This window comes from Apis mellifera, linkage group LG11 (genome assembly GCF_003254395.2).
Source record: "Apis mellifera strain DH4 linkage group LG11, Amel_HAv3.1, whole genome shotgun sequence".
Lineage (NCBI taxonomy): Eukaryota > Metazoa > Arthropoda > Insecta > Hymenoptera > Apidae > Apis > Apis mellifera.
This window is the reverse complement of record NC_037648.1, coordinates 475,924-488,243: the sequence shown is the minus strand read 5'-3', so window position 1 is coordinate 488,243 and position 12,320 is coordinate 475,924. Positions and strand designations below refer to the sequence as shown.

At 37.5% G+C, this 12,320-nt stretch overlaps 1 protein-coding gene across 7 annotated transcripts in view; it reads left to right on the top strand.

Moving 5' to 3' along the window:
• Nucleotides 1-12,320, top strand: part of LOC413310 (F-actin-monooxygenase Mical) — a 48,982-nt gene that overhangs the window by 23,832 nt on the left and 12,830 nt on the right. For 5 of the 7 annotated variants that reach the window (XR_003305761.1, XR_003305762.1, XM_026443949.1 and 2 more), the window contains exons 5-15: nucleotides 5,718-6,036; nucleotides 6,125-6,449; nucleotides 6,645-7,003; nucleotides 7,073-7,330; nucleotides 7,410-7,612; nucleotides 7,685-7,818; nucleotides 8,557-8,804; nucleotides 8,880-9,002; nucleotides 9,646-9,864; nucleotides 11,019-11,258; nucleotides 12,129-12,270. Coding sequence is in view for 5 of the 7 variants with exons in the window: in XM_026443949.1 (XP_026299734.1) it covers nucleotides 5,764-6,036; nucleotides 6,125-6,449; nucleotides 6,645-7,003; nucleotides 7,073-7,330; nucleotides 7,410-7,612; nucleotides 7,685-7,818; nucleotides 8,557-8,804; nucleotides 8,880-9,002; nucleotides 9,646-9,864; nucleotides 11,019-11,258; nucleotides 12,129-12,270 (2,524 nt within the window). In the remaining 2 variants the exon portion in view is untranslated. The remainder of the gene's footprint in view (nucleotides 1-5,717; nucleotides 6,037-6,124; nucleotides 6,450-6,644; nucleotides 7,004-7,072; nucleotides 7,331-7,409; nucleotides 7,613-7,684; nucleotides 7,819-8,556; nucleotides 8,805-8,879; nucleotides 9,003-9,645; nucleotides 9,865-11,018; nucleotides 11,259-12,128; nucleotides 12,271-12,320) is intronic. The other 2 variants (XM_026443952.1, XM_026443951.1) reach the window with 1 other exon arrangement.

The following is a 12,320-nucleotide window of genomic DNA, read 5'->3' as shown; positions in this document are numbered from 1 at the left end:
TCCGTCGGTATAAAAATTGCATTCGTCATCTGGCTCATCCGCCCCCTGGGAAGAAAATTAACCGGAATAGAACACGGGACGAGCGAAAATTCAATCTACCCGTTCCATCTGTAGTTACAGCGTCCTACACTACCGTACAAAAGTTCGGACGTAATCAACGTCCTCTTCTCAACTTTTATTCTTAATAATAACCTTTCCTCTCTTAGAAAAAAAAAAAAAAATAGAACAAGAGAAAAGAAGAGATTAAAGAACAATTTTTATTTTCATAAAATTTATTAACCAATTAACGAATCGATATGTTCACAGAAATAATCGTAATATCGATTATATGGAAGATGGATCTAGACACGTTTAGAAAAGAAAGGAACAATGATGTACATCATAGTTTTTTTAAATTTTGGGGAAAACTTTTGACTGGTATTGTATCCAGGAACACATGTGTACACAGTGTCGCAGCTTCTTCATCGACGCCCACGAAGTCTTGTAAAATTGGTCGCTCTAGTTCCACCAGGGAGGGATTGCATCTCTCGTTCGCCCACATCGAACACATCGTATTTATAGAGGCACACTCACCTTCTCTTTGCTGGCTGGTTGCACGTGTTGTTTGTTGTATTTCCCGGATAGATAATCTCAACTCGACTATATCTCGTGAATCGAGTTTATATCGTTTAGAAATACGCCAGCTTTTCTTCTCTCTATCAAGAATTCGGAAGGACGGTTTATTTTTCTCTTCTATATAAACAAAGCGTGTAAAAAGAAAAGAGGCGAAGTTTCTTCTCTTTTCGAACGAAATTCGCGTGGTTATTCACCCGTGTCCGTTTTAATTGCACGGTAAACAAACTCGACTCCTCGCTAATAACGATGTTTTTCTTTCCAACATGCGACAATTTAATACTTGCGATTATTATTATTATTATTGTTGTTGTTGTTGTTTTACTTCTCTCGTTTCTATTAAATTTTTACTTTTCCAAGAGGAAGAAGAAAATAATCCAAATCCCCTCTTTCATATCTTCTTTCCATTGTCTGTAATCGTGAACGCATTTAGGCGCGCAAAGGATTCTGGGTCAGAAACGAGGGGGGAGAGGAGAGAGTTGCGCCGCGTGGAAAATGGTTATTGATTTTTAGGCGGGTGTCCACTTTTGCGCGCCGCCTTTTTTTTATTTTAACTTTTACTTTTGCGCTTGATGAACTCGGCATTCGAAAATTCCGGACCTCTCTTCTCGTCACGGTGAGCCTCGTTTCAGACCTCCTTTCCAATCACGACGCTCCCAAGACGAGAGTTCGAAACACCGGCTCAAACCGCCACTCCCCCCTCCTTCTCCGCCCTTCCTCGTTCCACTGATCCCCTTCGACGCGTCATTCGCGTTTTTCGATCGAACCGGTTAACTCGAGGTGGGGAGGGTTAAATTCATTAACCGATCCTCATCGAACACGCTTACGTCCTGATGACGAAGTTTTGAGGAAAAAACTGCGAATACTTTTTCGAAAATTCTTCCGTGGAGTATATGTATTTGTATATGTGTATATATGTTTCGTCTCGGTCGCCACTTTTTTACCGAGAGAGCCACCTGAGACCGTCATCTCTCGTATTTATAGAACGCTTGCCCTCCTTGCCTCTGATCATTTATGTATAAAGGCCGCCGTTACTTTGTTTCGCGGGAAAACAGGTATTCCGTCAACGATACTCTCGGCCCGCTCCTTTTTCGTACGCGCGCGTACGTACATCTAAAGATAAAAGATCTGGCTTCCTCTCTCTCTTCTTCTTTCGCTCTTCCCTCTCTCTTCTTTAAATTATGATAAATTTTATCCGAAACTTTTTCTCTTCTCTACTGTTCTTTTTCTTTTTCTTTTTTCACGAAGGGAAAAATTCACATTCCTCTCGCGTAACGAAACGCGAGGTAAATAAAAAGTGGAAGGGGGGGGGGAGGGCGCTGTCGCGCGGTGTTCGTTGCTCGCCGTTTCTTAAAATGGAGCATAGGATCTTTCTGCGTCCCGTCTACTTTTGTTTCTCGCGCCTAGGAGCCTAGGCCGCAGTGGCTTCGTTCCAACTTGGTTCCAAAACATGGGCCACCACGCCTCGTGCTATCTCGTGCTCCTCCTCGTTGCTCAACAGTGTTCCTAGACTTCTAATAGATAACCCAGTGAACCGTTTGCCCGGTTTACGCTCCTTCTTTTTAAACCAACGTTTAACATTCGGCTCGCTCGTCGCAGGTGGCGCGATAAACCTTACGGTAAATTTCTGTGTGCGCGCGCAGCCTTTCTGTTTTCGATATCCTATGTGTAGCGCGTTCGTTCGCCCCTTTCAACGTTCTTTTATTTTCGATATTTCAATCTATCGGATGGATTGGAATGTTTTTTTATTTTTCCACTCGATATTCGAGAATATTCTCTCTTATTTATTTAATAAAATTTAAACAACGGAGATGAAGGAGAAGAAGAAGCTAATCGGTTTCTCGAAGAGGCTGTTTCACAGTGTACGGAGGCGAAAAGCGTGCGGGAGCGTAGGTATACACGTTGGACGTCGGATGACGCTCGTTTGCCCGGACAATTTGCTATAATGGCCGGAACAGCTGATCGTGCGCTCTGACTATGCGAGAAACGATTTCTCCTTCACCAGTGTGAAACCGTGTGTACGTGTCTCAATTTATTGCCTCGCTTGTTCGAATTCGTGGTTGAATCGCGTTATCCCCGCTTTCGTCGCTTAATACCGACCCATCGATCGTATCGCGAGTTAATTTCGCGCCATCTTCTTTTTCTTCTTCGTTCCGCGTACACTTCCGTGATCTCGGTGTTTTAAATTTTTCATACGATACCTTCCTCTCTCTCTTTCTCTTTTTCTTCTTTTTATATCTCGCACAGAAGACTTTTTAATTGCTCGAAATTCCACGGTATCTGGTTCAAAAAGATACATTATATTTGTTCCCCTTTGCAATTTTAACCGCTGAAAAAAGTAAAGCAAAAATTGAGGCGAATCCTGTATCCTCGATCCGAGCTCCTTCCTTCCTTCCTTCCCACGAAGTTCAAATTTACGTGCAACTGTTAATCCACGATTCTCCATTACGCAACACGAGTATTTAATCCCAATGCGAGCGGAGTTTCGTTGAATCACGATTTCTAGCTCGATGATTAAAAAAAAAAAAAAATGGGAAAGAAAACGAGTAATTTTTTTTTTAAAAACGAAATTCGATAATTTTGTCGCGTGCCTTACGTCGTGCTTGGTTCTTGTCCGTGCTAATCTTCACGGTTCGAATAAACCGCGAAAAATTAAAAACAAAGTTAGAAAGTTATTAATTATTATTAATTATTTATCACAATTCGATCGATTTATTTTTTATACGAGATAAGATTAAATTAGATTAGATTATTTTTTTTAAACTTGGATAATAATATGTGTTTTGTAATAAAAGTTCATCGATCTTTTATTGATCGCACTTTTCCCGGAAGTCGTTGTCGTTGCCGGAGTGAAAATAAATAACCGCGACACGACTATTTTCATCGTCGTGCGAGATTTAAAAAAAAAAAAAAAAAAAAAAGTGCGTCGTTATAAGGAACAAAGTCGATATCACGGTAGACTAAACACCGATATTTAATCTTCCGTACTTACGTGTTTTTAACCTTTAACGCGATAATTTATTATTAAAAAGAAAGGAAAGAAAGGAAATGAATAAATTTGCAAAGAAATTACGTCGATAAAATTATCCGTAACAGCTTGTCTTAATTAAAAGAAAAAAATATATTTCCTTCTCATAATTTCGTTTATAGAAATATTTCTCGAATATTCAAATATCTGAAATTCGTTCAATTCGAGTTCAATTTCGAAACGCGCATAAATCCTCGCCTCTACGTTCGTTCACCTTCGCTATTAATTACATAAATACCTCCCCTCCGGAAGCGAGGCTCGTGCACGAATAAACATCCTTGCCAACTATTTTCATTCGTGGCAAAAAATTGCAAACATTAAGCAAAAAAAACAAAGATAACATCGAAAAGAATATATTCAATACATACGAACATTCTCGGATAAATTAATTATCGAGGGAGCATCGTTAATATCGAGAAAAAAGGGAGCGAGCGCAGTCGATATCACTTGCGGGAGGAAGGTTCGCTTTGATCTCTGCCAAGGATGTGTCCATAGGGGAAAGTTGGCGTGCTTCCGTTTCCCCGTGGATGGCGAGGACCGGCCAAGTTATCGGGTCGTAAGTTCAAAGAACCGCGTGGAAGAGCGGCATCGGGCGCAGTATCGACTGTACGATATTACGATCGGCCGTGAGCGTGCATAACCAAGTCATCGTATACGCCACCGTGAAGGAATTAGCGCTCCCTCTGCCTTGATAGAATTACACTTGTCTCGACCTTGCAATTACTCCTCGAAATTATACCGAGAGAGAACACTCGAAGATGTCCCTTTCGTTTTCTTCTTTTTTTTTCGTTAATAAATATCGCTTGAAATACGCCATACGTGACGATAAATATGCCGGGATGATTACGATGGAAGGTCGGTAACGGTTACGTAAGTAAGATTATTCAAGAGATATTTTTTAATTAAACGGTTGAATCCAAGTTTTCCAATGCGAGTCGTTGCGGCGAAACGTTTCTAAACACCCCACTCGATTCTCGATCGTTTAACCTCGTTCCCACGTACACAGAGTCGCGAATATCGTACATACCTGCAATCGCTTCGTTTTCAGTTGGCGCAACTTGGGTTGGAGGGACGGTGGCGCTAGTGGTCCTTACTCGGCGGTATTACGTACTGCACACCAACGCAGCTCGGCTAATCCGCGTGAATTATGGGGCTCGTATCGCGGAAGTCGTTTCTAAATTGATTCGTAAATCAATAGCGGAGGATCGTGACTCCGAATCCTCTCCTCCTTCTCCTTCTTTCTCATACTCCCTTTCTCTACACTTCAGTGCATCGCTACGAATTTCTTCTCGGGTTGTATTTAGATCGCAGTTATCGCAGGAGGAGGAGCGAGCGTATTATGGTCGAATCGAAAGGCACGCAGAAGGCACGTCGGCCGGCATCTCGTGACATTTCGAGACGACGGATCCGACCATCTCTCGCCTAGATCTAGCCTAGATTCGAGAATTATTACACGGCAGAAAAGAAACGATTGATATTTCGTTCTTTCTTTTTCGCAAGTTTGACAATTTAAACGATTCTCTTTGTTTATGATTCGGTTCGAAAGAAAACGGTTACTTTTAATGGCTCGTTTCTAGGCACTCGACGATAGACTTAGCCCCACGTGAGATAATAGAAAATCGATAGGAGGAGACAGAACGGAAGCGTCACGTGTTCCGCCCGAGGAGAAACATTATGGAATTACGTTGATTTTTGACGTATCGATTAAGAAATAATCCAATTGATACACAAAGCTTACGCGTGTTACGATTCCGTTCAATGAAATTAAGAGAATTTACTTCCTTCTATTCCATAGTTCGCTTATTTTATATTTGAAATTTAAAAAATCGGATTAATATTTTTTGATATTTTTTTTAAATTAATCAATCTTTCACCGCAATATTAAATTTTAGAAAAATTCGAGAATAGTTCGCTTATTTTATATTTAAAATTTAAAAAATCGGATTAATATTTTTTGACATTTTTTTTTTAATTAATCAATCTTTCATCGCAATATTAAATTTTAGAAAAATTCGAGAATACCTCAAAATAGATTTTTACAACGAGAATGAGAAAAATAAATATTGTTTCGTTCCAGGTAATGACAAACTGACTCGAAAGCAGGAAGGACAGGAAGAAAGAAAATGGAGCATCGGAAGCAAACGATGAGCTCGGAGATAGCGAAAGCTAACGAGCAGTTCGATCTGTTTTGCAACGCGACCACATTGAAATCAATTCTGGGCCACTACAGGCATCTCTGCGACTTGCTCAGGATCAGGCCAAACGTGATCAATCAATTTTATCCAAAATTGAAAGCGAAATTGCGATCGTGGAAGGCTCAAGCCCTCTGGAAGAAATTCGATCAGAGGGCCAACTACAAATGTTACAATCGTGGCAAAGCGTGCCCGAACACTAGGGTAAGCTCAGCCTCAAGGATATTTGAATCAACAATCTTCTAAAATCACTTCGTGAAGTTTTGAACTTTCCATAAAATAAATTTCACAGGTGTTGATCATCGGAGGCGGGCCATGCGGCCTTCGTTCGGCCATAGAGGCCCAACTGTTGGGAGCCAAGGTCGTGGTTGTCGAGAAACGGGATCGCATGTCGAGGAACAACGTCCTTCACCTGTGGCCCTTCGTCATCCACGACCTCCGCGCCCTGGGGGCGAAAAAATTCTTCGGGAAATTTTGCGCCGGCTCCATCGATCACATCAGCATCCGACAACTTCAATGTATATTGCTCAAAGTCGCTTTGATCCTTGGTGTCGAGTTCCACGAGAGCGTCAGTTTCGACGCCCTCGTGTCGCCGCCTGAGAATCAGGAGGAGGGCAGTAAGTGTCGATAAAACAGTTTTTTCGAAAACGGGTATAATATCTTTCTTAAAATCTCGTTGGAAACGAGAGATTTTTCAAATCTCCGAGTTGGGGATCGTAGCTTTACCCTTGCACGACTAAAGTACGAAAGCAAAACGAATTCCATAAACGATTTCCTGGGGAAAAAAAGAAATTCACGAATCGTTTTTCCAGAGATCGGTTGGAGGGCGAAGACCACGCCCGCCGATCATCCTGTGTCTCAGTACGAGTTCGACGTGCTGATTGGCGCCGACGGGAAGAGGAACACGTTGGAAGGGTTCAAGCGGAAAGAGTTCAGGGGTAAATTGGCTATCGCGATAACGGCGAACTTCATCAACAAGCGGACCGAGGCCGAAGCCCGCGTCGAAGAAATCAGCGGGGTTGCGTTCATCTTCAATCAAAAGTTTTTTAAAGAACTGTACCAGGAGACGGGTATCGATCTAGAAAATATCGTTTATTACAAAGACGACACTCACTATTTCGTGATGACCGCCAAGAAGCACAGTCTCATAGACAAGGGAGTGATTTTGCAGGTACAAATCTATATATATAAAAATAATTTATCATCACAATGAATTTAACTTTTAATTCAATTCTTTCAGGATCACGCGGACACGGCGAAATTACTAGCTAAGGAAAACGTGGATCGTGAAGCGTTGATGCTTTACGCCCGAGAGGCTGCCGAATTCTCCACGGAATACCAAATGATCGGTATGGAATTCGCGGTGAACCATTACGGCCAGCCAGACGTCGCCATGTTCGATTTCACGTCGATGTATGCGGCGGAGAATGCCAGCCGAATTTTGGAACGCCGTGGCCATAAGTTGCTTATGATCCTTGTCGGTGATAGCCTTCTCGAGGTAAACAAAAATTTACATTAAAATTTCGTTCATCTCATTCTTCTTCTTGAGAAAATTGAATGTAATAAAATTATCGCAGCCGTTCTGGCCAACCGGATCTGGTTGCGCGAGAGGATTTTTAAGCTCCTTAGACGCTTGCTGGGCGATCAAAGGGTGGGGCGCGAACGTGTCACCGTTGGAAGTAATCGCTGAACGGGAGTCGATTTACAGGCTGCTTGGACAGACCACGCCTGAAAACTTGAACAGAGATTACGCTGCGTATACGCTAGATCCTCATACCAGGTATACATATATACATATAATATACACGTTCTGTTGTTGTTGTCACGTTTAACACGTTCTCTTCTTCCCAAGATACCCCAATTTGAACGTGTCCTCGGTGACACCGATACAAGTGCGAAGTTTACTCGACACGGATGATCCCGACAGCGTGAAACAGCCCCCTGTCCAGTCTGACATCGATATCCCTAAAAAACGACGTCGTCGAGGTAAGTTTGTGATGAAGATGATTTGGGAAATTTGGAACAAACGATTTCCATGAGAAATCATTATTAAATATCCACCGATTAATTTAATTTTAAAAAAAGTTATTATTCTTATAATTATTAGCCCTATATGTTGAAATTGATGAAATTGCAATAATTTTTATATCAAATTGAGATATTAATCTTAAAATTAAAACTCCAAAAAGAATTAATTATTACCAAAATTTTTTGAGTTCAAAATTTTAATATAATTGAAGCTAAAATTATTGATCCATAATAAGGAGCTTCAACATGAGCTTTTAATAATCAATCATGAAATAAATAAATAGGAATTTTTACTAAAAATGATATTAATAAATGAATAAATAATATTATATTTAAATTTAAATTAATAACATTTCTATTAATATAAAATTCAATCTACAATCAATTCAATAAATATAATAAATAATATATAACATTGGTAAAGAAAAAATTATTGTATAAAATATTAAATAAAATCCTGATAATCATTTTACAACTAAATAAAAAATTAATAATAATCCAAATTCATAAAATAGATAAAATAATAATAAATTTATTAATAAACAATTTAATCTATTGTCATTTAATGAAATAAAAATTAACCCAAAAATTAACCCATAAAGTTAATATAATCAATCCAATAACAATTAAATCTTAAATTACAAAAAATATTAATTCAATCAATTCAATTTAAATTAATTAATTATATTATTGTAGATTTGCGTGGAGATTCGCAAGTGCATCCTGACACGCTGCTTCGCTGGCTGCAGAAACAAGTTGCCCTGTACGACTCGGTTCAGATAAGAGACATGGGCGCCTCGTTCAAGAATGGTCTGGCTATTTGTGCGATAATTCACAGATATCGTCCAAACCTGATTGATTTCCACAATTTGAGCCCGGACGACGCTGTCACGAACAACCAATTGGCATTTGACATATTGGAAAAAGAGTTGGGCATACCTCCTGTAAGTGATTGTTACAATTATTGTTACATCTATATTTACAGGATGAGAGATAATTTTATGGTTTGTGTATTTCAGATAATGACAGGGGAGGAAATGGCCCAGTGCGACGTTCCCGACAAACTTGCCATGTTTTCTTACCTCACACAGATATACGAAGTTTTCCGCGGTGAAATCCCGTACATTAAACATCCAAAATTAGTAAGTAGACTCGCACGACGTGGAATCATGTCAGAAGATTTTTAATCTCTCTCTCTCTCTCTCTCTCCGTATTTTATAGTATTCTGTATCATACCCGAAATCAGGGAACGAACATTTACAATCGTCAGAACACATTTTAACAAGAAAGTTCCATCCTCGAAAGCATCCTGACCCTTCCTCCTATAGGAATCGTAGACCGTCATCGTACATCGTTTACGACCGAAGAAAAGAATCGTATCCTCCCATCCCCGCGACAATTTCACGACAGACCGTGATCGAGTCGTTAGATCACAATAATAACAAAATATCGTTGAGCGCAAACGTTACAGAAGTGGATGAGAAATTTGCTATAAACTGGATAAGAAATAAACTAAGAAACAATATAGTTGCATCATCATTGAAGAGAATGTTCAAATCACCATCACCAAATCACATTGATAAAGATGACGAGTGTTATTATCGTTTGGATAACAATAACAAAGTTAACTAGAGAAGTTACTACTAACCATAAAATGTTTTTTCATAATTAAATTAATAACCTTTCATCACGGTAGCAATTTTACTTAACCTTTTCTCTTTTCTCTTCTTCTTCTTTTTTTTTTGTACAAATTGTATAATTGTATTTGTAACGTCTTTTATAAAGGAACCTGAAAACGAAGAAAGGCCCGCACATAGTAAACAATTGACACCTGATCAAAAAGTTCAGTTAATTGACCGTATCGTCAGGCAAGATAGCGCAACGAGAACCAGACACTCACGATCGCGTCATAACGAAAATTTAAACCCCGCGGATAAGAAGGGGGACACGATTAGCCGACGTTCTCGAAAGAGACGAAGCACGGAGAAGATGGGCGCGACAGTGGTAAGTTTTTCTCTCTTACCTTTTTTTTTTTTATCAAATCTCAAAGTATCATCGAAGACATAAAATAATATATTAATATCTCCAAAAAGAAAGAAGAAAAAAAAAAAGTAGAACAAATTTTTAACCACATGTTTTTGAAAGCTTCTAGTTAGCAGATCCATCCAAGGTTTAAACATTCTTTTTTCACACGATATCGATATCAATCCTTGGCATTTTTAAATTTACATCTTGTGATAAATATTATCTGGATTATTGTATTGGAAGGAAATATTAAAAGAGACGATGCAAAGGATTGAAATACGTATACTTAACGCTTTATGGAATGAATATTATTATTATTATTATGTACATGTATTCCATAAAGGGTTAATAATTCAAACACTAACAAATCACATACGATACTTACACTGCTTATATCCTATAGTCACGGTGGCAGAAGATTGAAGCACTTATGTATCGTGGGATAATCGTATCGTTGTTTATCTTAATTATTGGAGTTACTATTACCATGGTGCAGAAGGAAGTCTTTACATTCTAATCGCTTCGTATAATCGACCAAAGTATCAAAACTGGAACATTGCAAAACTCTCGGTTATGTTTTAAACTTTTTCTATCATATCTATGTTTATGTTATATATATTACATATATAATATATATTTGCTACGCCAGCTTTTGTATTTGTCCTATATATTTTTACTAAAAAAAAAAAAAAAAATTTGCTTCGAGCAAATAGATTGCATAGAACTCTCTCTCCTAATTAGATATCCCGTTTTAATAATAAAAGTAATCATAATCTCTGAAGATAATATCTCTGAAGAAATAGAAGAAAAACTCCCTATCTTTCTTGTTTCTTTTTTTCCTTTTCTGGAGGAATGTTAGAGTAGCCAGAATTAAAAACACTACTTCTTCCCCCTTTTTCATCTTTTTTTTTTTTTTTTTTACCCTCTTTTGTATTTTATATTCATCCACTGTGAACGTTGCAAAATATAATGAAATGAAAACCACGTAACATAAGTTGTAACATATAATTAAACATTGTGTAAATGAATGGCAAGAATTAAAAAAAAAAAAAAAAGAAAATAATTGTAAGCAATTGTGAGGATAAATTATTTGAATTAATATATCACTGTACGATTTTACGGTGGGCGTAAAGGAGGAAAGGCAGAAGAGACTCGCAGAGATAGAGAAAAATCGCGCGGAACGTATGAGAAGGCGGCAATATTTACGAAATATGGCGACGCAGCAATTCTACAAAAGTGTGCAGATGCTGCAAGCGAACGCAAAACGCGAGAAAGACGAGCCGTTCGAAGATTATTCGATATTCTTGTATCGTCAAACAGCACCGGATTTCAAGGATAGGGTGAAATACCTAGAGCAGAAAATATTATATCCAGTAAGCTGGAAAGTGGAATGATGGATTTTGAGAGTGCATCACAATGTTTCTTCTTTTTCTCTCTCTCTTTCTCTTTTTTATTATTAATTTAACAAACACTTGAACTAAAAAAAGAATTTTTTTTAAATATCAATTTTTATTTCTATCAATAATAAGAATTGGATTAATCAATATTAAACGTATGCACAAACAATGTAAAAAAAAAAAAAGAAAAAACAATTGTACGATATTACATTACTAATTCACTACTGTGTGCAATAATTAAATTATTTGAAAACTTTTTTTTTGTTGAAATATTACAATTACAAATATATATATGTAAAAATTTTTAAATTATACGCATGATATTTATGCATTAATAATATTGAAAAGGTGCAAAGGTGCTATAAATTACTAACTGTTGTCAAAAAAAAAAAAAGAAAAAAGAAAAGGATTTTTGTAATATTGCAAGTGCTTACTATATATTTAAACAACTGTAACACTAACACTATACACTGCATAAGAAAATAATTAATCGTATGACACTTTGATATCTTCATTTATTCAATTTCAATCTATTTATGGAATAAAAAAAATTATTAGAGATTATAAAAAAGAAATTATGTACAAGTATACATTTTATCGATAGAAATAATGAAGGTATTAAGGAATTTTAAGGTAAACGGAAACCTCTTGTTGAATAAATTTATTTATTTATTTTTTTTTAATAAACTGTGATTACTTTCGTGTAAACTGTGATTACAAATTATAATGCATTTCCGCTTATTTTATCGAATTATTATAAATTGTGGCCGTCTCTACTTTCTCTAATTTATAAGCACAGTTTTCAAATCATATCCCATGCCGTGTTTTCTCATTCCTTCTTTCTAGGATAGAGAACCTAAGATTCACGCTGGTCATCACAGAAACAGCATAGACGAAGAGTTCTCCGGCAGAATAAAAAGCATCGAAGACAAGTTGAAAGGATCTACACCGGTTGAGAAAAAACCCAGAGATCTTCTACGTGCGATTGGTATTTCTTTTTCTTTTATATAATATTTTTATCAACATAGAATTTCATTT